General features: G+C 48.7%; 1 protein-coding gene across 2 annotated transcripts; it reads right to left on the reverse strand.

The window, feature by feature from the left end:
• Positions 1–436: 436 nt before the first annotated feature.
• On the reverse strand, positions 437–11,210 carry Vsig10l2 (V-set and immunoglobulin domain containing 10 like 2). 2 transcript variants are annotated; one of them, XM_087214312.1, is made up of 12 exons: positions 11,129–11,210; positions 8,725–9,075; positions 8,174–8,449; positions 6,275–6,550; positions 5,447–5,695; positions 4,542–4,805; positions 2,892–3,182; positions 2,244–2,540; positions 1,540–1,662; positions 1,263–1,287; positions 1,100–1,152; positions 437–949 (listed from the first exon to the last, which is right to left on the reverse strand). In XM_087214312.1, the coding sequence occupies exons 1-12, from the start codon at positions 11,208–11,210 to the stop codon at positions 852–854; spliced, it is 2,385 nt and encodes a 794-aa protein (XP_087070438.1). In that variant the 3' UTR covers positions 437–851. The 2 variants fall into 2 exon arrangements, with proteins under 2 accessions (XP_087070438.1, XP_087070439.1); XM_087214313.1 differs by lacking the exons at positions 1,263–1,287; positions 1,540–1,662; positions 2,244–2,540; ... (4 more) ...; positions 8,725–9,075; positions 11,129–11,210 and having other exon boundaries at positions 4,542–4,837.
• Positions 11,211–26,051: the final 14,841 nt, after the last annotated feature.

The following is a 26,051-nucleotide window of genomic DNA, read 5'->3' on the forward strand; positions in this document are numbered from 1 at the left end:
CTGGCAGATCATCCCTTGGCTCTCACTTTTCTCCTCATCTGCGTCCCCTGTGGAGGCAGCTCTGAGGGCTGACTCTCCTCATCAGTTGAACAAGCATTCATTTGTGTTTCAGCAAGATCTCTCTCTCTCACACACACACACACACACACACACACACACACACACACACACTTGGAGCCCATGAGTCATCCTGGCAACTAACTGATTTTGGAACAGCCCCTGTTCCCCACCAGCCAGCTCCCTCAGGCCCAGTGGCTGAGTGTTGCTTCCGGAATACCTCTGCTCTTGTGCTGGCCTGGCCTGGACTCCTGGTGTCTGACCACTGCCGGCTCCACGAAGTTCCTAAACTGCACATGAGTGGGGGAACACACAGCTACACACCTTTCTTCTATCCACTCAGTATGGGGCCTAGCAATCAGCCTCTTCTTGAGCTAGTTGCAACTGAAATAACCCACTGCTAGTGAGAGCATTAGGTGTGATTTATTTAGGAATTGCTCATTCCACAGATGTTTTTAATTTTTTTCTGGAAGTAGCTTGTTCATTTCTCTGTAGCACCAGAGTTGGTTCCCAGAGCCACCATTTTCACTTGCCTTCAGATACCCAGTGAGTCTTTACTCTAATTGTGTCTTCCTTGTCCTCTGACATCCCCATGCTAGGCCAGGACTTCTTGTGACCCTGTCACTTGGGGGTACTGCAGATGGGCCCTTGTATCTGTTATAGAGTCTGGGTATTAAGTGGAAGGGGTAGTTGGTGTCACAGCCACCTTGGTTTTAAGACTGAAGTGTGACCAAGGGGATATCTCCACCTCTCACCTGCCCTCCCTAAGCTGCTGTGCACCTTCCTCTTTGGCTTCATGGTGTTGCAGTCACTGTGATGGTGACATTTACTGGAGCATCAATGGATTCCAGTACAGGATCTGAACTTGGAGTGGTGGATGGTGTTTCACTGCCTACAAAAGGAATAGGTGGGCAAAGAATAGAGATGTCTTGGGGATGTCCTAGATTGTTCTCAGAGGACAAGACAGATCAAGCATTATGTACAAAATTCAGCACTGGTCTCTCAGTAGATAAATAATCTTTTAAGATAAAATCCTGCTTACTTGGTGGTGCCTCGGTACCTTCCTGTGAACCCCTCTGTTGGTGCCTTTGCTCCCTGAGGGTGAAGTGGGAGAGTAAAGTTAGTGGCAGCTGAACTTCTCCAGGCTTCCTTTTCTCATTAGATAAAAGTCTTGAACCCCAGGATGCCCGAGGTTCTACACTCACATGGGAACAAGCCACTGGCCAAGGCCTGCAGGAAGGAAAGAAGGAGCATTACTGCATTGACCAACATGAATCCCAGGGAATGGCCCTCCCTCCCCAATGGACTCATCCAGGCAGAGCTCAGGAACTCTAACAGGGATGGCCCCAGAAGCCCTGCAAAATGACATGTAGCTCTGGGGAGAGGGTCACAGTTCAGGAAGGCCCTAGATTCTCCTTAGGTAAGTCTAGATCTGGCTGCCTTAAGGAGTCAAGCAACCCCACCCTTCCAATTCCTACTCACGGGGGAAAAGCTGTGGGTGCCGGGCAGCATACCGGAACACGAGGAGAGAGGCCACCATCGCCACCACCATTCCTGTGCCAGCCGCGCCCAGCACTGCTGGGTAGGTGCTGAAGAGGGGCTCCACTGGGAGGCGAGAGCACAGGGTGCATGGTTTAGAGCCACAACTGAACTTGGGCTCCTGGGGCTTGATGAGGAGGCACTTCCCTGCTTGTCCAGTTCCCCCTTAGTTGATTTGGGGGACCTCATCCAAATCCCATTTCTATTGCAGAATGCAGAAAGCTACTTATTTTGGCAGCTTGGTGCTGAAAGGAAGCAGCACAAAGGAACTTCCAGGATGGAGAGGAAGCCCCAGGAAGCCTAGAGCACTTCTGTACCCCAGGAGGCGAGACTGAGGCACAGAGTGGGATTCCACTTCTTAAGTAAAAACCAGCACCCTGTTCCTTCTCCTCCCCTGTTCCGATTCTAGCTGAATCAGGGTTCTACCCCAGGTGGCGCCTCCTGAGCCACCAGGAAAGGATGGAGAAAAGCAGTAAAGATTGCCTGACACCCCTGAAGAGAGCGTAGAGAAGAGGACAGAGACCAGACTGAGGGAACCACCAGGAAGGAAGCAAAGGAATAGAGTGAGGATGCCCTGGGAAGAGAATGCACCAGGGTCCAGTCCTCTGGGAAGAATGGAATTCTCTCCCTGGCACTAAGCCCAGCACCTGGTGTCTTCACCTCGGAAGGATGTCCAGTAGTGTGGTGATTCAGGGCCAGGATTCGGAAGGCATAGAGGACCCCTGGGTCCAAGCCTCCCAGCCGTCGGCCCCTGCTCTCGGGCTCAATGTCACTAGCTGCAGTTTCCCAATCCCCAGCTCCTAGACCAGGGACACTGGCCCTCTGCTGCACCAGAAAGCCAGTCAGGTTGCCGGGGCCCTGGATGGCCCATTGCAGCTGCACCTCTCTCCGGTGCCGCTGGTAGGTCAGGCGGCTGATGGTGACATTGGGAGGAGCAGGATACCCTGGAGGGGAGAGAGGGTGGGAGGCACACATAAGGCACCTTGTCTGTATGACTGTGTGCTTGTGCACTCGGCTTTGCTCCCATAGAGAGACAGCCTGCAGTGTAGAAAAGCCATAGGTTCTTCATCTATAAAATGAAGAAAAAGAGATGATTCTGACTGCACGGAGTTCTGTGTGTCTGTTTTCAAGACTTCGCCAGCCTACCTGGGGTCATGCCATAGAGTCTGCCTGGGCCCAGGGGTGCTCAAGGGTGCACATTTGGAGCAGGGAATTCCTAGGCCTATCTGCAAAGTGCTCTATGGCTGTTGGTCTCCCACCCCCCTTGCCACACAAACACACCACCCCTCACTCACTGAGGACCTCCAGCAGCACGCTCTGGCTGCTGTTGCCCACGGCGTTGCGGGCCATGCATTGGTAGATGCCTCTGTGGCGTGCTGGGTCAGCATCTTGGATTTGGAGGCACAGCTGGGCACCCTCAGAGTGCAGCACAAACTCGGAAACGCTATGCTCCAGCTGCTGTCCCTGGGGTCCCAGCCAGAGGAGCTGGGCGGGTGGAATCCCACCCCAGAGAGTACATTCCAGCCAGGCCTCTCCCCCCTCCAGCACTGAGACCCGGGGCTCAGCCACTGTCAGCTGTGGAGTCTCTGTGGGGACAGGAAAGTTGAGGCTGGAGCAAGTGACTTTCCAAAGCTAGTGGAAAGGCTTAAGGGAAAGGTGCTGGCCAGTAGTGGAGGGGATGGAGAGCTGAAGAGGAGAGGAGGTGTGGAGCTGTGAAGCTTGTTCTCATCACCCTTCCCTCAGGTTCAGACTCCTTTCCATCCCAAGTTGGGTTACAGTCTGCTCCAGGGTTTACTGCTAACAGCAGGCTTCCTTTGTATTTCTCCCCTAGCCCACCCCAGCCCTTGCTCCTTCAGTCAGGAATCCTGCCTTGTGCCTCTCTGCAACACCCCCTCCTGCACTTTCTGCACCACCTGGCATGGGCCTTCTTCTCCCTGGTGGACCACCACCTCCTGGCTGGTTTCAGGCATAGTGCCAGGCTGTAGCAGGTGCTGGTTTTATGGACTGACTCTTATTAAAGACCCAGACTCTCAGGTGTCAATGAATTTCCTATGATGGAATTTCCAGTCTTGAGTCTGAGTAATAGGGAAAGAAATATTTTGGGTTAAAGACCTCCTTAGAGTCCCCCAAAATGTGCTAGTCACAAAGCCTTTGGAGACTAAGAGGTAAATCATTTTGCAAGAACTGTTGTATGTGACAGTTCTAATGTTTTTCTCACATTTTAAAAGATTTCAGTATGCAATTATTTTTCTCTTCAGTTGTTAATAGAGTAGCAAACCAGATGAAGACAGAGAGAGGAACCAGACTGTAAACAAATAAAGGGGGCTGAGAGATGTAGAGACAGACCTTTGACACTTGAAACACTAATGCAAGTCAAGAATATAATCAGGTATCTTCCTTATGCAAATATATGCAAATGAGGGATACTGGTAGCCTTCCCACCTCATGCAGATGCTGCTGTCCTACACTGTTGCCACAGGCCACACGTGACCAGTGAGCTCTTGCAGTGCAGCAAGTTGCACTGAGACGTGCAATAATTGTAAATGTGCTGGATTTTCAAGACAGGATAAAAAAAAGTAAAATAGCTCATGAATAGTTTTTTATTATTACATATTGAAATGGTAATATATTGGATATATTGAATGAAGTGGAATATTTCACCTGTTTCTTCTTACTTTTTAAAATGAGGCTGCTAGAAAAATTTAAATTACACATAACAGCTTGCATTGTATTTCTGTTGGACAACACTGACACAGACAGACGTCTTTCATTCTATGGATTGAAAAAAACCCAAAAACTTGAGACCTTGGAAGAGAAGTGAATCAGCCTCTCTCCTGACTCACTTTCCATTCCAGCACAGCTATAACCTCCAGAGCCCTCAGCCTGGTTCCAAAGGGGTGATACTCTTGCCCTGGCCCGAAACCCAGAGGCTGGCCCCTGCTCACCCAGCTGGACCCGGCACTGGACAGCAGGGGTCCTGAGTGGGTGAGAGCCCCAGCAGGTGAACTCTCTGCCAGCCAGCTCGCCCTGGGCCTGCAGCACGTGGATGGCTGGCGAAGAGCTGCTGCTGCCCAGGGGCTGCTGCTGCCCATCCTCGAACCAGCGCAGTGCAGCGGGGGGCACACCTCCAGGCCACTCACAGCTCAGCATGATGAACTGGTCACCCACCGTGACTGAGGTCCAGCAGGTGGGGCTCTGGGGAGGCTCCCCTGGAAAGAAGTTGTGGCTCAGATCAGCCCACCCATCCCTCCCTCCTTCACTTATTCCTTCATTTGCTTATTCCCTATGACTCTGTCACTTTTCTATTCACTCGTACATCCTTTATCAAGGGCTGACCATGTGGCAGGGCAATGATGGGAACAGACACTAAGCCAACTATTATGTAGTTAGATGAGTGCTAGAGTATATGTAGAAACATGGAAGAACTCTCAAAGGCTTCAGGGAGGAGAGTTTTGCAGGCAGAAGGACATATGAACTCTGTCTTGACCATGGTGGGCCCTTCCCAGGCTGAGAGGAGGCAGAAGAACACATTTGGTGGAGAGAATGTGAAGGCACATTTCCAGATCAACACTTGATGCCGCAGAAGCAGAGTGGAAGGTTGGTGGGCACCTGCTGGCCATTGAGGTGGGGGACAGGGAAGGGAGGTCACAGGCTTTAAGCCCAGAGTGAGATGGGCACAGCTTAGCACGAATGAGAAGCAGTGATGTGGCAGCTGAGTGCTGAGTGCTGCCTGCCTCTTGTTCTGGGGCAAGTCCTGGAGCCTTCCATCTGGAGCCCCTCTGAATGCTCTGATCCCAACCCACACTCTACCTGGAATGTCAGCACCTTGGTGCTGTCTGTGCCCACTTACAGAGTATGGCCCTGCAGAGGGCGGGGAGTGCCAGGGCCGGGTGCTGGCCGGTGCAGGTGAAGACGCTGCCGTTGGGGAGCCCAGTGGCTGCATGAGTCCAGGTGGCATTGCTGGGGGCAGCAGGGCCAGTCCCATGGGGCCCCTCCCACTGCAGCTGGGCAGTGGGAAGACCCCCGGGCCAGGTGCAGATCAGAGTCACAGCCACAAGGGTGGGCAGCACAATGCAGGAGGGCTGCTCTGCAGGGGGATCTGGGAGGGAGGTGGGTGAGGAGAGGCTGGAGCAGGCACCACAGCCATGCTCTGCAGCCCAGCCCAGGTGGGGGCCCTAGGACTGGGGACAAAGTGTAGGGAAGTAGGGCCAGCGATCTAGCTCAGTGGCACCAAGCCTGCCTTGCAAGCACAAGGTCCTGAGTTTGATCGCCAGGACCGAAAAAAAAAAAAAAAGTGTAGGGAAGTAGGGAGAAGTAGGCAAGTGGGGAAAGATTTGAGTCACTCTGAGAGGCTGGTAAGGAAAAGGCTGAGGCCTCAGGTTAAGGGCAGAGGGCTAAAAGGTGGGCAAGTTACCCGGGGCACCTGGGCTCCTACTGTTCTGCCCTTCTCTGTGCCTCAGTTCGGGTCCTAGGACCATGGGGATAACCACTTTGGGAGGGGGCTATGTAAGGTCAGGGGGTCCCACTTTGCCCCTTCCCCTGTCCCCAAAGCTCTGCTTGGTTCTTCAGATACACCCCCAACCCATTGCTGCAAACTTCTACACCATTCTCCACAGGGTGGTGGGGGCCCACCAGCATACAGGGCTGTGCTCCAGCCGAGCCCCCCCCCCCCACTCACAGTAGACGGTGAGCTGAACAGAGGTCTGGGCGCGGGTGTCCAGGTAGCTGTTGCGGGCCAGGCAGGTATACAGGCCTGTGTGGGCACGGCTGGCACTGGTGATGACATAGGTGGGCCCAGTGTGGACTTGAGTGTCGTCACGGAGCCACACATAGCGACTAGGAGGATTGGAAGCAGCCAGGCAGCTCAGGGTCACCTCCTCCTTCTCACTGGCCCAAAACCCCTCCTCAGTGAATCCCAGGGGCTCCATAGTGATCACAGGCTTGTCCGGGCCATCTGGAGGGCAAGGGGAGCCAGTCACAGTTCCGCAGTTTTCACCACCCCCATTCACTCACATGCTCATTGCTGAATTTGCTCCTCCCTCCCACGAGCATGTGGGACACACCAGCTCTGTGCCAGCCCTCCAATTTCTCAGAGTTCCAGGGCCACAGGACAGTGCAGGTGGTCAGGACTGCTGAAGGTGGGCACTCTGTGTGGCAAGAATCAGGAGCAAGCTCTGGGGGCTTCCTTGAGGGACTGCAGGGTTGGGCTGAGGTAGGGGGCATACAAGAGCTAGGGAGAAGAGGTGGCAGAAGAGAGGAAGAGTGACCAACCACGACATGTCTCTTGGGACTGGGAAAATTGGTCTCTCTAGAGGGCAGAGAAAAGAAAAGACATGGTGGGCAACACACTGAGCACAGCCATGTAGCCAGCCCCCTCACTGATGAGGGTGCCTGCCTCCCCTCTCTCCTGCTTTCCAAACTCGGTGTCTCTGTGTCTGAACTTCTCCCTGACTCCCACGGGGGACTGTGTTTTCTGCCTGCTTCCTTCTGCTCCTACCTCCTTCCTGGAATCTCCCACTCACCTGGCTCCTCCACAGTCCTTAGTTTACAATCCCTACCAACTAAAGAGGGCGCCATTAGCTCTTGTTCCTTAAAACCAGTATTTAAAACCCATACATGTTCGTGGGCCACAGATGGTGTTTTAAATTTTCTAACCAAATCTTAACAAAAACGACAAAGTCCAACCAAACAACAAAAACATCAATAGGTTTGAATTTTACTAATCTATTTCAGTCATCCAAATATATCCAGAATATTATTTCTATATAATCAATGTAAGAGTTATTGATGTGCCATTTTAATTTTTTCTTTCAGACTATGTGTTCATAAATGTGCATTTTGCATTCACAGCACAGCTCAGTTTGGGTTAACTGCATCTGAGGGCTCAAAGACTCACATGGCTGTGATATTAGGCAGCGAACTCTGAAGTCTAGACCAGTGGTGATGAAACTATGGCACAGGTGCTGCAGCGGGCATGCAGAGCCCTCTCTGTTGGCATTTGAGCCAAGTTGCCCCAGCATTGCCCAGCAGCTAAGCATCAGATAACAGTGCACATAGGGGCAGTGTTGGCACTTTGCAAAAGATAAGTGGGTTTTGGGTTGCAGTTTGGGTACTTGATCTCTAAAAGGTACGCCACCACTGGTCTAGACCGTCCACATCTTCATCTTTCCCAGGAAAGATGAAAGACCTCTGCCTTTGGACCAGCTTGCTGCCTTCTCTGCCCATTGTAGCTCTCCTCCCTGTTTTTCCAGGGTTCTATCAACCCCTTAGAGCACTACAAGCACAACCCAAATCCCGACTTTCTGGGGCACTCCAAAGTCATGAATAGAATCGTGCAGATGAATGTGTGTACCTTTTCCTGGGGGGAGGAGCTCAAGACCTTAAACTGGAAGAAACCCTGGTACTAGAGCCATGTTTGGCACTAATGTCCTCAGTAGCACCCTGCTACTCTTGCCTGTTGGAGTCTCACACAGGATGGGAGCAACTCCTACAGTGAAGGGATTTGGGTAGTGCTGAGGTGTGGCATGGCCCAAATGTGTGTGGGTAGGTGGGTGCCCATACTCCCAACCCAACTCACAGATAACATCCAGGAAGACTCCATCACTGCTCAGCCCGTTGACAGCATTGTAGGCGCTGCACACATACCAGCCCAGGTGCGTCCGGTTGACTGGGTCCAGCCAGAGCAGCGGCTCTGTGACCCCCACCAGGACTTCCCCAGGCCCTTGGGGTGCCTGATGTTGCCAAGCAAAGGTCACAGGCTCTGTGCCCTCCCTCACTGTACACGTGGACACCACAAAGGCTCCTTCCACTGGGGACGGGTCGCTCAGCCGCACCTGAGGCTTGGATACAGGCACTGGCCAGGGAGGGAAAGAGGAAGGGAACCTGGGTTTGCAGACACTGGCCGTGCCTGGATATGCCCAGTGGCCCCATGCCTGCTGGCTGTGGCTTCTCTGGCCACTGGGCTCTAAACACCCTTTCCATGCAAACTTAGATTTTCTCATTCCCTGGAGGGTGGCCCCCACCCCATTAACATAAGCCCAGCACGTGCAAAGAGATGGGAAGCACACAAAAAGAGACCCAAGTAGCATGAAGATCAGCTGGAGTCCAGGCGCATCCTTGGCGCCTTACCCAGCACGGCCATCGTGAGGTAGGAATAGGTGGTGTGGAGCTGATTGCCAGACACATGCAGGGCCTGGCACAGGAAGTGGCCACGGGCACCCTCCCGGAGCTCCCTGAGTACCAGGCTGCTGTTCTGTAGACTCACGACTCCCAGAGTGGAGGCCTCAGCCTCCACCTTGGATGCAGCTCCATCGGTGACAGCCACAGGCTGAGGAACCATGGAACCCAGAGGGGTGAAGCTCCAGAGGACCACCAAGGGGGCAGGCTCCGAGCCACAGGCCAGCTCCACAGAGCCACCCCTAACTCCTTGGAGGGTCATGGCCTCCCCCGTGGGGGTTCTGGGGGTTGGGTGGGGCTTGCCTGGAGAGAGAAAGAGCAATGTGGGAATCCAGACTGCTCTGGGTCCTCCTGCTCAGAGCCTCTGTTGATTGTTCTGCAGTTCCAGGGGCCCAGGAAGGGTTCAGCAAGACAGTACCAGCACTTTTGGAGCTGGTGGGCAGGAGGTGGTCCTTGAGGCAGCCTGGGGGGGGGGTATCCTGTTTAGATGCACTGAAGGAGAGGTTGATGGAGAACAGAGAATAGGCTAGATCAGACCTCACTCCTCATGGATCATCACAACACCTAATCAAAGTACAAATTCATGGGCCTCACCCCAGACTATTGTGTCAGAATACCCCAGGATGTGGAGGGGTCAGAGCCCAGGAATCTGTATTTTTAACAAGCACCCAAGATATGCCTGATGACTAGCCTAATGACTCTGGAGGTTCAGGACAGCCACACAGCCGGGGGTGGGGGTGGGGGGGCTCTCTGTAAGGATTCCAGGAGGTTTCCAGAGCCAGCCGGAAGGAGGGTCTAGTCCCTGACCTAACTATAGTTTGTTTCTCCTACTCCATCTTGCCTTACTTCCATCTGTGTTCTCCTGGGGCATGGTCTCCTATAGTTATCTTGGATTCCAGGAACAAAACACATGATAGGTGAACATCTTATTATATGTGCTGCTGAAGCGAGCACATAGGTGAACATCTGATGACAGAGGACCAAAACCAGCCCTCCCCTGCAGTAACAGTGACCTTCTTGGGGCCAACAAAGCTCTGTATTACTGGTCCTGAGATAATTATCCACCAGATCACAGCCTAGACCAAGACAACTTGGACTGCTGGCCATGGAAGCCCCCAAGCTTTGTCTTGGTTCCTTTTTCTATATAACTGTGAGACTTCTGCATGCTCATTGAAGACAGATTTTAAGTCACTAGGCCTCTGTTCTTCCCAGCATGGTCCTACTGAGAATAAAGCTCCTTTCTTATTTTCACCACCTTGTTTTGTTTCTTGGATTGACTTTCTGGGATGGGTAGCTGAGCCTAGTCTGTTGAGAACCCTCAGAGCCAGGGCTTTTGCCTTAACTCTGGTAGCAGGATCCCCCCTTGTTCCAGTCCCATTGCAGCCAGGGGAAAGGGGACAACAGCCCTTATCAGCCAAGTTTCGACTAATGATGGAGATCCAGGGTCACAAGGACCAGTGAGCCCACATCCCTGCTGTCATAGAGCTCTCAGTCGACCATAAGCCAGACATTAATAGTCACTATGGATAAGTCACTTAACATGTGCCCTCAATCTTAGCAGTGGCTCTATATTCTATAAGGTACAGAGATCCTCAGCAGGTTTGCCTGCAAATAAGTGCCCAGGAGGACAACTTGACTGCAGGAGTAATTCACTCGAGCTCTCCTGACTGCTTGCCACCCACCAGGCCTTGAACTGGCCTCTTCACATGCATGACCTATCGGCCTTAATTCTAATGATGCTGAGAGGTAGCTAATAACTTCCCATGGGCCTAAGGAGCTGAGACTCTGTGGCCCAAGAGCAGAGTGGATGGTGGAGCTGGGATTGGAACCTGTCTAACCTGCAATCTCAGACCTTCCTGTTACTATCAGCTTCTCCAGAAGAAGAGGAGAAGGAAAGCATGGAATTGGTGGGGAAAGATTAAGGCACAATTTGATGTTCTATCACTCCAGAAGAAAAATACCCAGAAACAGATTCCTTCCAACACCACGGGCATTGCTCTGGTCCAAGCTGACAGCATCTTTCACCTGAGCTACTTCAAGTGTCTCTGAGCTGCTCTCAGCTCCCTCAAAGGCAGGGAACTTTCTGAGACCCAGGTCTGATCATGTCACTTATAAGCTACAACCTGACAGTAGCCCTCAGGGTAAGTCTGTCTTCTTTAGGTTCACGCAGAGTGCTGGCACAGCTGGCACAGAGTAGTTCACTGCATGCTAGTTAAATGCCTAGCAGATTAATGGCATGAGTAGATTTCATTGAATGGATGTGAAAGGTCAAAAGGAAGATCCTCAAGGAAGAAAGGGGAAGAAATAATGGGACATGAGTGAGGAAGAGGTTTGAGGGGGTCTGAGTATCACTCACCTGAGGCCCCTAGATGCAGAAGCCAGAGGTCTATCAGCAGTGGGAGGCCGAATGGTCTGTGCTGGGCCCTCTGATCTACCATGGCCTCATCTCCCTGTTGGCACTCACCTGAGGCTCCTGCCTAACTCACGGGCCCCTCTGCCCAGAGCACAGCCAGCCCTGGGAGGATGGGGGGGGGCCTGGCTCAGGTTGCCAACTTCAGCCTTTCTGATACCTCTACGTTTGCTCTCCTGTTACCCCTATTGCCCAGATTACTTGTGAATTATTTACCACATTATTCACTCTATACATAATGCAGAGTTGGGGCGGGACAGGGTCTGGTGGGGGGAGACCTGGGGGACAGGACCATGGGCTCCTTGCGTTGACATTGCTAGGATAGTGTGAAATTGGACAGCCACCAAACATGGAATCGACAGAAGCCCCTAACATTATCAAATCCAACCAGCTCCCCATCAGGGATCCTGACAAAGGGACCTGAGTCTCAACACACCTGTAAGTGGCCTTTATCTCCTCTTGGGCTGTCCTCACCTGCTGTGGAAATAGCTACTGAAGAGACAGAGGGAGCTGTGCAGTCAAATAGCTCAGAAACTTCAGGAAATGTCCCGGCCTCACCAAGCCCTGGTTTCTTCATAGTTATGTAAATGAAATCACACCTTCTCTATTGTCAAGATTATTTTGACTATTAAATGAAAATATTTATATTAGTGTATGGGGACTTTTTGGATGCTTGACTTGGGTAGGGGTCACTCTTCATCAAGCCTTAGGGTTTTTTGTCCACTTTGATGTAATTTGCACACGTGTATGTTTGATATAATTCACACGTGGGCACACATACCCCCCCCCACACACACAGGTGAACTGTGCCTAGCATGTAGTAAGCACAACATTCATGCTTTTAGCTAGATTTGAGCAACAAAGTCTGGAGTCTGGAGCTGGGACAGAGCTAGTATTTCTGCTATCAGGGGCTCTCTGGCTTGTTGTACTGTCCATCTGTCTCTCCCACCACATCCTGTTGCCCTTGTCTTCTGAGTGACACCTGAGATAGAATCAGACTTTTCCATCTTGTGGTTGCAGAGCTGAGGGTGGTGGTGAGATGCCTGGACCCCAATGAGAAAGGGGGTCTGCTGTCTGGTTTTGGGCTCACTGGGGCTCAGCCAGGATAGAGCAATCAGAGCTAAGTACCAGGCCGGCTCCTCCTGGCCTGGAGATCTCCTCTAGAGATCTTCTCCATGTCATGCTGGCCTCTCACTTGCCCAGGACATTGGCCTCATGGACAGACCCTGTGTCCCCCTCATCCACCCTATGGTCAACCCTGTTCCTCCAGGGTCTTGAGTCCCTATTCCCCCCTAACTCGCTGTGTAGCAGAATGGCAGGTGTCCCTGAGAGTCAAGAGACTCTACCATGTAGTGAGGAAGACAGGTTTGCATGACTGTAAGAACCAGTTCATACGAACCACTCCCATTTGGATCCCTGTGTTCCAGGACTGTGAATATCCTCAGAACTTCATTAGATATTCCTCTGGGGGAAAGAATGGGGACCTGGCACAGCCATCTACTTCAGAGTGTTCAGCAGTCCCTACCTCTGGAGAGAATGTGTGAGCTCAGGCAGTGTGAATCTGGAAAGCTTTTAAAAAGATGCTCTGGCCCACAGCACGGGTCCATCCAGGTCCAGAAGATAGTCTATGTTGCTTGCAGAATTATCCCTACCAGCATCTTTTAATCTAAGGGCATCTGGATCTCAGAAGACTTGGGATGGACCCTTTAGATTACTCTTTCTCATTAGGAGGGAGAGGGAGGGAGGGGTGGTGTGTTCATCAGAGTTGTCCAGAGAAACACAACCAATTAGATACATGTAGATATAGAAAGAGATCTATTCATTTTATTTTTTACTTCCTAGTGCTAGAGATTGAACCCAGGGCCTTGTGCATGCTAGGCAAGTTCTCCACCACTGATTAAACCCCAGCTCCTTAAAAAGAGATTTATATAAGGAATTTGATCATGTGGCTGTGGAGGCTGACAAGTTCCCAAATCTGCAGACAGAAGAGACCCAGAAGAGCTGGTTCTGAGTCCAAAGGCAAGAAAGATGGGTGTTCCACCTCAGGTAAGCAGGAATTGAAGGGTAGGGTGTTTCCTCTTGCTTAGCCTCTGCTCTATTCAAGCCTTCAACTGGCTGGGTGAGGCCCACCCACATTTGAGTGGCAACCTGCTTTACTGATTCTATCAACTCACATATTTAACTCATCCCAAAACACCCTTGCAAAATTCCTGGAATAATGTTTGATGAAATCTCTCTGAGCACCTTGTGGACCAGTCAAGTGGATGCACAATTAACTACGACAGAGGTAAAGTGTATTCCTGTTCTGTGCCAGGCCCTGGAGCCTAGGGCAGAGCCTTGTATGGCCCTGATCTGGAAGAGAAGATGGAGCGGATATGACTGGATTGAGAAAGCAGGCTCAGAGTTGCTGTCTTTGCTGCTCCTGCAGCTCAAGGCTCAGGAGAGACAAGGCAAGCTGGATCCGTGCTGAGAGAGATGAGAGCACAGGGCCAAGAAATAGCTTTGCCTCCTCACTGCCGTGTAATCTTGGCACATTACCTAACTTCTCTGGGGTTCAGGTTCTTCATTTAAAATAGTTTTCTTGAGAGCAATAAATGAGGTCAAGGTTTATATGAAGAATGTCCCCCAGAGGCCTCCTGTGTTCATAGGCAGGGCTTTTGGAAGAGGATCGGACCTTGGGGGCATAATAACTGACTTGCCCTTAGGAGATGGGCATGGATGGGGGAGGCATGACTCAAAGGGTGTATCTCCCTCCCCAGCTCCTTTCTGTGCTTCTTGGCCACCATGACATGAGCAGTTTTCTTCCACCCAGGCCCTTCCACCATGCTGTTTTCTGCATTTGAGCCTGCTCAGCAAAGTTCTGAAGCTGGGAGCCAGAATAAATCTGTTCCCCTTTAAGTTGTGAGTGTTGGGTATTTTATGCCAGTGATGAGAAAGTGACTAAACAGCATTTATAGTTCCTGTCTAAAGTGCTTATGCCTCTGGATCTGAAGAATGAGTTTGACAATCATTTCTTGAGTCTCTATTAAGTGTAAGGCAATATTCTGGATCTGATAGGTTTCTTCCCTTTCTTCCGAGGAGCTGCAGCCATGCCATGGGACCTGGGGCTGTGCTTTGCTGTGGGCATGCTCAATGTCCAGGCACTGGGGGCAGACGAAGCAGCCAGCTTCCAGGTTTTGATGCTTGTGCCACATCTTCTCCACCTACTCAGGTTCTCTGCACTCCACCCTGTGGGGCTTCCACTTACAGCCTGCCTAGGTTCCCAGGGCTCCTATGGGTACCTGCATTCATTGCTAAGGAGATCCAAGAGGGAACGAGAGAAGATTGTGCCCCAAAGTGGTCCCTCAGCTAAACTCAGAAATAGGTTGTAAGGATAGACTTGAAGACCCTGAATTTTGAGGAGTTTGAGGAAAAGTTTCGAACACCTGGCTAAGGGCTCTAAATGGGCTTGTGAGGCCTCCCTTGGGGCATAGGACCTCCCTGGGCAACCTTCTGGAGAGATGGCCCCGTGGCTTCTCCTAGTGGGAACACTGAAAGTGCAGGACACTGGAGAGGCAACCTACCCCCTCAGGTTTCATGGTCTCATCTTCAGTGTTAGAATAACAATAGCTCCCTTTTCAAGTTTGCACTCAATAAATGCTGCTTCTTAAGCTCTTTTTCTGGGTCAAACTGAAATTTTCTGCCTGGCCACGTCTGTCCTTGGACTAAGTTTTTCCATTAAAGCTTGGCAAAATTATTCCCATTGTTCTTCCAAACAAAAGTCACTCAATGTTGAAACAGCATGTCTGCCCTGTCCCTTCTGTACCTAAATAATAATAGTTATCATATATTGAACACCTTACCTCCATGAGAAAGTTTTGCTAGGCATGTTTTACATTCAGGTTCAAATTCTCTTCACTTTTCTTCTAATGACTTGGTTTGTGCCATATTTCTCAACTCCTGATATTCTTCAGTTTGGTTCTGTCCATTCTGAGGCTGTGGTTCACTCTGTCTGCCCAGGGGCCTGTGGAAAGGAAGTTCCCTTTTTTCTGACAGAAGTACTCAAAATCTTTCCCAGTCATATACTATGTCAGAGTTTTGTTTTCCTATCTAGTTAGCGTTTATGTATCAGGACATTGATGGCTATAGCGCTTCCTTGGGCTCTCACTCCAGGCCATGAGGAAGGCTGGGCAGATCTTCCTCTGAAAGAAAATGGTGGCTCCATGTGCCTCTCTGGCTGCTAACTAGTTAGTGGTGTGACTGGAACAGGCACCTAGGTTTTCTACTGTTGCCTCTCTTTCTAAGCAGTGGCCACATCAGACTGCAGATATCTGTCAAACTCAAAGCCAAATGGCTCTTGTCTTGTGCTAACCATTCTGCCTCTTTGAGCTACTTGTGGGCCCCTCTCTTGTGCTGTGGGCTTTAACCCAACTCTCCAGCCTGTCATAACCATTTTGAGTCTGATTCTGAAATCCTCCAGTTTTGGAGAAACAGAATATGGAAGGATGGGGACAGCTGGGCTGGCGCAAAGGAAACAGATGCTCCTGGAACTAAATGGCTTTTCCATATGGCTTTGTGAGAGGCCAACCATGGGCCCTAGGGATGCCAGCAGGAGATGAGCTGGGGACTGGAGAGGACACGCCTCAGAGGTTCCACAGTCAGCACATCCCTGGCTATGTTCACACTGCAGAGGAGGGAGGAGGGCAAGAGGGACAGAGGACCAGCAGGGGTCACCTCTCAGTCACTCTGTAAACTGCACCTTGGAGACCAGAGAGGAAATGAAGGAAGCCCTGTTGGAGGGCCTGGGAAAGGGACATGAACAGATCAGGAGAGGAAGGAAGGAACGGGTGGAAATCAGAGGCCAAGGACGTGGCAGAGGAGCAAGCACACCTGATGGGACTGTGGGGAAGGAGGCTCAGTCTCTGGTGCCACTTTACCTGGAAACTTACCCCTTCCATCTGCTTCCCAGTTCCAGGATCCCTTTTATAGTTACTCTTCTTGGGCCACTTTGGATGAAACTTTCCCTTTCTCCAAATTGGTTAAAAATGTGAATACAGGCTGAGAGGTATAGCTAAGCAGTAAAGCATTTGCCTGGCATGTTCAAAGTCCTGGGTTCCATCCTCGTGCACTACCAAAAAAACCCGAAACAGTGATTGCAGTTCATACCCTGATGCTCAGAGCTATTGTAAGAGCTGGATGGCAGGTGAATAAGAAAGCATAAACCACTGTACAGAAGAGGCAGTGTCCAAAGAGAAGAGGCCTGGGAATCACATCAGAGTTCAGATCCTGGCTCTGTGCCCCCTAGCTGAGAACAAGTCCCTTACCCATTCTGAGTCTTTGTTTTTCCTTTATAACATGGGGATAATTATTTATTAGACAGTCTAAGAAAATAAGTGTTAGTTTTATTGTGTGAGATAATATTTGTGATTATGTAAAACAATGCTCCCAATATTCAAAGTAATACCAAAATGTTCAATGATGAGATATAATAATGTCTATAGTTTATCTTAAAATACTGCTGCAAAAAATAAAATCGCTGCATTAGCCAGGTCTACATTAACACACTGCAAGATCAGTACCTACTTGATACTCAAATTAACATTTTCTTAATTTCTTAAAAGCCTAAATTCATGGAAAAGCCATGTGAACAGTGCTGGGAGGAAGAAGGAGAGAAAGGAGAGTGTCTTAGGCACTGGAGGAGTTATAGGGGATTTCCTTGAGTTTGGAGATATGTCATATAGAGGTCACTGGGTGCCTAAGAGAGCATGAACCTGGAAAGGGCAGGCCCTGACCCTCAGGTGCAGAGAGGTGAAGGGCTTTGGCTGCTGCACAGGCCCAACAAGGTAGGGACAGCATGAAGTCAGCAGCCGTGAAGGATCCAAGGTTAGAAGGCTTTCCCTGTCTTTAGTGCCTCTCGAGTGTCTTAGTCCATGTACTAAGAACTGCTAAAACATATAGCTGAGAATGGTTAATTTATAAGGAGCAGGAATTTATTTGCCACTGTTCTGGAGACTGAGAATCTAAGACCAAGCTGGTAGGCTTGCTTTTCTGATGAGGACTGCTCTTTGCTTCCATGATGGCTGCATCCTCTGGAGAGGATGGACAGTGTGTTCTCACATGGCAGAAGGAAGAAGGGGACCAGGGGTAACTTCCTCTTTCAAGTCTTTATGAGAGCAGCTAGTCCAGTTCATGAGGAAAGTGCACTCATGGCCTAATTGCCTCTCAAAAGCCCCGTCTCCTAATACTCTCACCTTGGCAGTGGGCTAATTTTGGAGGGCCACAGCAATAAGCCTCCTGGATTCTTGTAGATCCAGGAAAGGGCAAGAGCTCATGGAGTCAAGAGCATTTGGGGGTTTTTTTGGGTTTTTTTTGGTACCAGGGATTGAACTCGGGACCTTGCGCTTGCGAGACAAGAGGGGGCGCCACTGAGCTAAATCCCGGCCCTAAGAGCATTTGATTTTAATGAAACAAAGGGGCAGACATTTTTCTACACCCATGTGCTGAGTAAGATTTACACCCACGTCACTACTATTATTACCATTAGAATTTTTGTTATTATTACGGAATAGACCAAAGCCTGGGCTGTGGTGCTAGGTCTTAGTGTGTGTTGGCTATTGATGATGATCTAAGCAAAATGCTCAGGGTGGCTGAGGCTCCTTTCCCCAGGACAGGCTCTAGGCCCTTCAGCTCCCAGGCCCTTCCCTGGCTGTGCCTCAGCTAGCAGTAGGGAGCCTACTAGGCCTGGTGGGACAGTACAGGGACAGTTTTCGGTGGCTGAAAGTCCCTGGTTGGAGTCTGGCTGAATCCAATGGGTGTCTGTCTGGACAGAGCAGATGAGAGTCCAGCCAGGCCAGCCCTTAGCCTTCGGGGGTAGTCAGGCACTTGAGAGCTGTTGGGGAAGCGAGGATCCAGGGAAACATAGTCTCTCTCTCCATCTTCAGGCCTGGTTGGCTTCCCTCTCTTTGCTCCCAAAGCCCTCCACCCCAACCTGGCTAACTGCTCCAAGTTCCCTGGCTGAGGCTCAGGAAGGAGTAGGGAGTTTCCAGGGGAAGGCTTGGCAACTGGAAATTGTCAGCCATCTCCTTGGTGACCAGCAGCCAAATAATTCTGGGAATGGAGGAGGGAGGGGAGCTCTCTACAGGGCAGCCAAGAGAAGCAGCCTCGGCCCCCAGAAAACTTCAATTCCTCATTCCCTATGTCAGTAGGGGCCTTGTGAGGAGACAGAAGCCACACATTAGCTGGAACACAGAATTTAACATGAAGGACTTATCTGCAGGTATAAGGTTGCTCATTAGGTAGGGAGAGGGTAACAAGAGAATGCTAAGGTGTCATGCAGGTTGCACCTGTAAGAGCAGCTAATGGTCCTGGGGCTGGGGAAACCAGAGGAGGCGTTCTTGAGAAGGAGATCCCAGGGCCAGTGACCCCGACCTCTGAGGAGGGGGGCCCTGCCCAACTAGTGCTGGTGCCTCAGAGAGAGAAGGACTTGTGAGCCCAGACCTCTGAGCAAGGGGTGCTTACTTGTTGGTGCTGGGATTTGTGGGGCAGGGGTGCAAAGGTGGTGGGTTGGGAGTGAATGATGAAACTCCCAGGGCTGGAAAAAACTGCAAACTGGATGCAGCTGCTGCTTCAGGATGGGGCTGCTTTTGCTGGATGAAGAAGTGTTGTAGAGTCCCACTTCTGGGGAACAAGGAGGCCAACAGGAAGGAGCATGTCCAACCTTCCTCTCCAGTTTATAGCCTCCATCTAGTGGCCCCTATTGGCTGGGTCCAACAGGGAGTGCCTGGCAAAACAGAAATGGAGTTTGCAGAGCCCATGAGCAGCATTACAAATCTGGGTACATAGGTTACAAGGCTGGAGCCGAGAAACAAAACCTTGAAGTATCAGTCACTGTATGGTCAGAAGTTCTGGTCTTCTGGCCTTGTTACTAATGGAAAGAGTAATGCTGAACATATAGTAGGAGAACATCATTGTCTGATCTCTGCCTTGGTTGATTCCTGCGAAGCCACATGGGAGGGTATGGGACAGACCTTCCCCTTCCTGCCTTGGCCTTATTCCAGTTTGTTTTAAAGTGTTACTGACATTCATAGGCTCTGATAGCTGAAAGAAATTTTATCATAGTAATGGTAAAAAAACAGCAACTGGGCCAAGTGTGGTGGCGAATCCCTATAATCATCCCAGCACTCTGCAGGCTGAGGCAGGAGGATTACTGTAAGTTCAAGGTTGGCCTGGGCTACATAGTCAAGGGCAGCCTAAACTACACAGCAAGATTCAGCCTCAAAACAAAACAAAACAAAAGCAGCAAAGAAACATTTAGGCAAGAGTGGGCTTAGGAAAACAAAATCACTGCTATCAAACCATACATTGAAAGTAAAGGACAGGGTCGGGGATATAGCTTAGTGGCACAGTGCCTGCCTGGCAAGTGCCAGGCCCTGAGTTTGATTCCTGGTACCAAAAACAAGCAAACAAACAAAAAACCCTAAAGGATAATGAGCCAGGCATGGGCAGTGAATGCCTATATCCCAACACTCTGGGGAAGCTGAGGCAGGAGGATCACAAGGTAGAGCCCAGGCTGAACAACTTAGTGATTTAGTGAGACCCTGCCTCAAAGCGAAAAAAAGGGGGGTTGGTGGGCTGGAGAGGTAGTTCAGTGAGAAGGCCCTGGGCTCAATCTCCAGTACACCATCACCACCAAAAAAAAAAAAAGTAAAGTAACAGATAAGACAATAGATCAATGGGACCAAAACAGAACCAAGTCCAATTTTTATATATTACAGGGTATAATGAAGGTTGCTGTTCAACCAGAGCAGTCAAGTCACAATTTATTTAATAAATTATGTAGGCACAACTGGCTATGTCTGAATAAAAAGAAGTTAAGCTCTCTAGCTCTTAAATTATTAAAACTAAATTGCAAACAGATAAAAGAGTTAAATATAACATTTAAAACAGTTTATGAGAAAAATATTAGTAACAATACAATCCAGGGTTTGAAGAGATTTTTCTAAACAAAAATATAGAAGCTAAAGTAGAAAAGGCAGACATAAGATGTTAAAACTTGAGAAAGGTAAAAGATACCAGATATAAAGTCAGAAGACAAGTTATAGAAAATATGTAGATATATCCTACCAGTAGTTAACATTTGTAATAAGCTAAGAGCCCTTAAATACTAAAAAGAGAGAAAAATAACTTAGTAGAAAAATGGCCAAAAACATAAAGAGGTGAAGAGAAAATCCAAATGACCTATACATTTATGGAAGATGCTCTACTTCATGAATAATCAATGAAATACAAAAATTTAAAAATGGGATACCACTTTTCATTTATCAGAACAGGGAAACTTAAAAGAGTGATCATATCTAGGTCTGGAAATGTTGAGGGAGAAATAGCACTTTAATGGATATGTGAATTACCACAGACTTTTGACAAAGGTACGTGGTAAAATATATGAAAGCTAAAAATATGCATCTCTTTGATCAGTTTATGTAATTTCTGGGAATTTTACTACAGGAAGAAAAGAGCAAAATCAGTATTTAAGGGCATGTATACAAAAAACTTAGTGTACAGCATTTTTTTGGTATCATTCAACTAGTTATGATTAGATGGTACACATATATCCATATACTGTACTCTTATACAACTGTTAAAAACAATAAATTGCAGAAAGAAATTATATGAGGACTTATATGAGGTCCCTAGGGTCAAAAATCATAGAGATGGAAAATAGTTGCCAGGGCTTGGAAAAAAATTAAAAATGGAGAATAGTTTAGTGGATATAGAATGTCACCTTTGTAAGAGGAAAAAATCCTGGAGATGGGTTTGCCAACAATATAAATATAATTAACACTACTGAACTATATACTTCAAATTGTGTCAAATGGTAAATTTTACAGTGTGTATATTTTACCACCATTCAAAAAAGAATAATTTGAAGGGATTTTTTGTGATGTTTTGCTAGGAGAGAGAAGCAATGAGCAGAGAAATCTATACGGCATTTGTAAAGTAACTGACAGTAAATGTAAATAAATGCCTGCTTGGTAATCCAGACCTTCGAGGCCATGATGGGTGCCCCTCTGTGCTCCACCCTAGTTGGAGCCTTGAGCTGCAGGCACACACTGGTGTTCACCCGCCTGTCAGCCTGTGGTGGCCGGGCACCCTTTAAATAGACTCGGGCCCTGATGCTCCCCCCTCTCAACTCTCCTCCACCAGACACCGGGCTCCCACTGGCTCCGGCATGGCCAGAGAGTCCCACAGCTGTTTCCAATATTCTGCACAAACTTTATTGAAATGAGAAGCCTCGTTTATCATCCCTCAGGCCCCAGCTCCTCCTGATTAGGTGCAGATGACCTGACAGTCAGTGGGGCTGGAGCCAGCAATCAAAGAGGAGATTGTTCTGAGCCAGGAGGTGAGAGGGGAAGGGGCGTGGGAAGCTGAAGAGGCCAAAGGCTTGGCCAGCCAGGGGAAACTGGGGGGCATTCTCAAGATGAAGGGAAGGGGAGGGCAAGGCTGAGGAAATTCCTCAAGGGCCACTGCTCTGCTCATCTTCTCTGGCCATATCTTCGTTCTCTGACTTCTAACCCTCCATCAAAAGACATTTCCTATGCCAAGAGACATCTCCCATCTCCAGTCTCCAAATGCAGCCCAATTTCTCTTTGCTTACATCTCTTAGGAAACCTTTCTGGGTGTATAAGAAATGGCCTCTTTCTACCCATGGCCTCTCCACAATTCTACTCTTCCTAGATCTACAGAATCATTAAAACTCAAATACTGAAAATAATCTAGAGATCACCTATTTCTCAGCTACCTCTCAATGTAGGGGCTCCCTTAGCAATGACCTTGACCAGCAGCCACTCCAGTTATGCCTGGACTTTATAAGCTGTGCTATTGCAATATGGCAGCCCCTAGACACGTGTGGCCATTTGCAAATAAATTAAAACTAAAAATTTAGGTTTCTGTCACACTAGCCACATTTCAAGTGCTCAGTTTTCATACTATATTGGACAACTTGTCAAGAAATATGAATATTCTCATAATTTACCCTAGTTGCAGACTAACAAGTTAGTCTGCCAGTCTCATAGGTGCTGGCACAAAACATGAGACTCCTGGGTCAGAGACAAGACTTTTTAATAGCAATATTAGCATCCAGAGTATTAGCATTTGCTTCTTCCAATTTCCTGAGCTCCGGTTACCATAGGGCAACATGAAAAGCACCAAATGACCCCTGCACACATTGTGGATTGCCGTACAAGAAAGGACCCCTGAGTTTAGGAAGGGTGGCTCTTTTATAATGGGCAGTAAACATGCTGCCCTTTGCTCTGGAGGAAGAGGTCACTGAGGGCTGTATACAAACATCTTTGACAAGTGGCCAGAACATAGTCAGTGCCTCTGCTTGAAAAACGTATAGATATGCAAGAGACCCATGGAGAGTTTGTCTTTCAACACAGCACAGACCTGGAACATTTCCATTGGTGCAGGAAGTTCTGCTGGACAGCACCACTCTAGGGAATAAGGAGCTCACTTATTTATTAGGTTCTCATCACTTCTAAATTCAGACCTAAGGCATCTCAAAAAAAGAGCTGGCCTTTTGCACCCTGATGTGCTTAAAGGTGTTTGCCTTGATACAGGTATTCATTCACATCATACTTCTTGCATCTCTTAGATAAACTGTGAAGGGCTGATTTCATGTGCTCTGTCTCCATAATGACTCTGTGAAAGGAGGAGGTAATAAGAGTAATCAGGAAGGGCCAGCAGCTCTGGCAAGATCCAGAGGTGGGTGAACACAGCAGGGCTGGAAGGGCCGGGGACAAACAGGTGACACAACCAGGACAGTTAGAACACTCCAGTTAAGTGGTTTTCAGCAGGCATCAGAATCACCTGATAGGTTTAAAAAATGAGATTGCCAAGCCCAGCCCCCAAGGCCTATCTGAGGCCTGAGAATCTGCTTTTTCTAAGAAGCATCGCAGATGATGCTGATGCTACTCATCTGGGTACCACACTGTGAGAACCGCTGCTCTAGTCTGATATGTGCACCATGAGTGGCATTCTAGGTGATATAGGGATGAACAAGATTATCTCAGAAACATTTGTTTTAATGTATGTTGGAAAACCATAACTAGCAAAAAATTGAGTTATATTTCTAAGTCTTATTAAATTGGCTTAAGAGTATATTTACATAGGTATATAGAATGAACATTGGCAAAGATAGTAAAGGTATTAAAATGATTAAAGTTTGGGAAGTACGGATATAGGAAAGGCTAAGATAGGCCTGCAGTCAAATCCCAGCTCTGCTGTGTGAGGAGGGCAAATTACTGACTCTTGGCTTCTTCACTGTCTTGGTTACTTTTCTTATTGTTGAGACAAAATACCTGACACCCAAAGTTAAAGGAGGAAAGCTTCATTTCAGCTCACAGTTTGTAAAGGTTTCAGTCCCTATTAGGCTGGCTTCAAGGCAGGGCAGCATGGCAGAGGGGCATCATAGAGGTGAAACAGTCAATGGGATATCAGGCAGGAGACAGCAAGGCAGCAAACAGCAAGCCTCCCTTTCCCTTTTATCCCTTCTAGGTCATAAGCCTTTTAGGTGGTGCTGGACATACCCAGGGTGGGGCTCCCGTTATCCACTTGCAGAAGTATGATAAACTGATTAGTGGACTAATCCAGTATCATACACCCTTAATCCCAGTATCATACCCTAAATCCACATTCACAGCCACTTCCAAAAAGCCCCACCTATGACTATGTGAGGCTTTGGGGGGACTTCTAGATGTAAGCCATAACACTCATCTATAAAATGGTGTGAGGTTTCCATGAGTGTTTCTCAGGACTTGTGAGAATCAACTAACTCATTCCTTCCCTGCTTCCTTCCTCAGGAAGCGGTCACCATCCCTGCCTTTGGACTGCTCATAGCCTAGGGCACATACCCTATCACTTTAAATGCTAGGAATTTGGGGGGAGCAGACCCCTCACCCTTAAAACAGAAATTATCCCTTCCTTCTGGCTAAAGCCTGAGGATTCTGGAAGGGGGAACCAGGACATGTGAAGAACAGAGGTCATGTTGCTCTGTCCTGGGATGTTCAGGTGCAGACCCGGGGCCCCCCATCACCCACTTCCCTCTGTCCTTTGGAATAGCTGTTCCTTTTCTAATCCTGCTGCCTTACATTTATAACAAAACTGCTTGGTGAATCCTGAGCCAGCACCCACGTAAGAGGGATGACCTGGGCCTGGCCCAGAAAATCCATCTGGGGCAGATCCCATGTTCCTTTTCTAGAGCAAAAGGCCCTTTCCCAGGACTTAGGCATAAGGGTAGTGGGGTAGCAGGAAAGAAAAAACATTATTTGCCAAGAAAGGAAAACTCAAATATTGTAGGGACCATTGGCACAGAGAGATTCTTCTGGAGCTGTCCTTCAGGAGCTCAGGCTCAAAGCAATCTGCCTCGCTACTGTCCCAAAGACTAGAGAGAGAAGTGGCCCTCTGAGCAGCATTTCCATCACTCCCTTCACTCCACAGGTCTCTCTGTCCCCTGCCCTCCTCATTTTAATGATCTCAGACAGACATAAAAACAGCTGAGCTCAGCGTAAGTGACTGAGACATGAACATTGCCACAGGTCCCCACAGACCCCAGCTGGGGACCCCACCTCCCAAGGTTCCACTTTGACAGGATAAAGTGAACGCATTTATTCAGTTGTTTTAAGTGAGCTCACACGAGGCAGTGCCAGAGCACCAAGACATAAATCTTTTCCAGAACCTGGAGTCACTGCCAAACACCTTGGATAAAACTTTCTGCCTGTTCAAGACAGTTTTGCATCCCTTCTAAAACCAAGGAGGGGAAAACTACTAAAAACCTAAGTAGGTGGGGGGAGGGTGTGAGTAGATTCTGGGAATGACAAACTTGTCAGCGCTTTAGCCTCATAAAAATTTTTCCAGTAAGAAAGGAAAACTTCTAAATCAGAGGTCTTTTTTTCTTTCTTGTTTTATGGTGCTGGGGATGGAACCCAGGGCCGCACTTCTGCTAGGGCCAATGCCCTATCAAGAGCTACCCCAGCTTCCACTCATAGGTTCTTCTTTAATGCTCCTAGGGGGTGTGGTGGGTGTTACCCAGACTTTGGATGTCAATGTGGGTCACCCCCCCTGGGGAATGAGGGCTTTTCTTCCCTCTCTGAAGGCCGTATTTGCACCACAGGTGGAACAGTTTGTCACAAGTCACCTTCTGGAATGAGGTCACAGCCTCAGATACTTGTAAACTAGAGCAAACATCAAGCTGGCTTTTGGAAAACATTGTGAAACTCACGCCAGCCAGAGGAACCTTACCCCAGGTGTGTAAAGGGGCGAAGAGAAGGGGGGATGAGTGCAGTGCCCCACATGGCCTTGGGCTGAGTGGAAGATGGAGAATTGCTGTGTTTCCCTGTTTACAAAGAGATTCTTTGAAGTTTCTATTCCATGCAGTTTACAGCAGCAAACATGTGGTAAAAGTTGCCCACAACCTCAGTACTCTGATAATGTGTCAAGCAGGTTTGTGTTTCCAAGTTCCTTGTCTACGCGTGATTATGTGTATGCTGTAAGCATCACTGTGACTCGGCCCCTAATCACCCCTCACCTCTACTCTCTTTTCCAGTCAAGGATTTTCACCTAGAGTACATGATTAACAATGGTAATGTATGGACAGAATAAATTTGTTGCTGTCGAATTGATGCAGTCAAAATAAAAATATGGAGCATTTTGGGGGAATTGATAAAATGAATCCAAAATTAACTGTGAAGCATAAATTGGTAATAATATTTTTAAAAATATGAGAGAATTAAAATAACCAAGAAGCAGAACAAGTACTTAAAACACATCATAACAATAATAGTTAAAACTGTGGTACTGGCACAATAACAAACAAATTCAGTGGGTCCCCAGA

This window comes from Heterocephalus glaber, unplaced genomic scaffold, assembly GCF_053883595.1.
Source record: "Heterocephalus glaber isolate CG9 unplaced genomic scaffold, H.glaber_assembly_v1.0 deba00001446, whole genome shotgun sequence".
NCBI classification, from domain to species: domain Eukaryota; kingdom Metazoa; phylum Chordata; class Mammalia; order Rodentia; family Bathyergidae; genus Heterocephalus; species Heterocephalus glaber.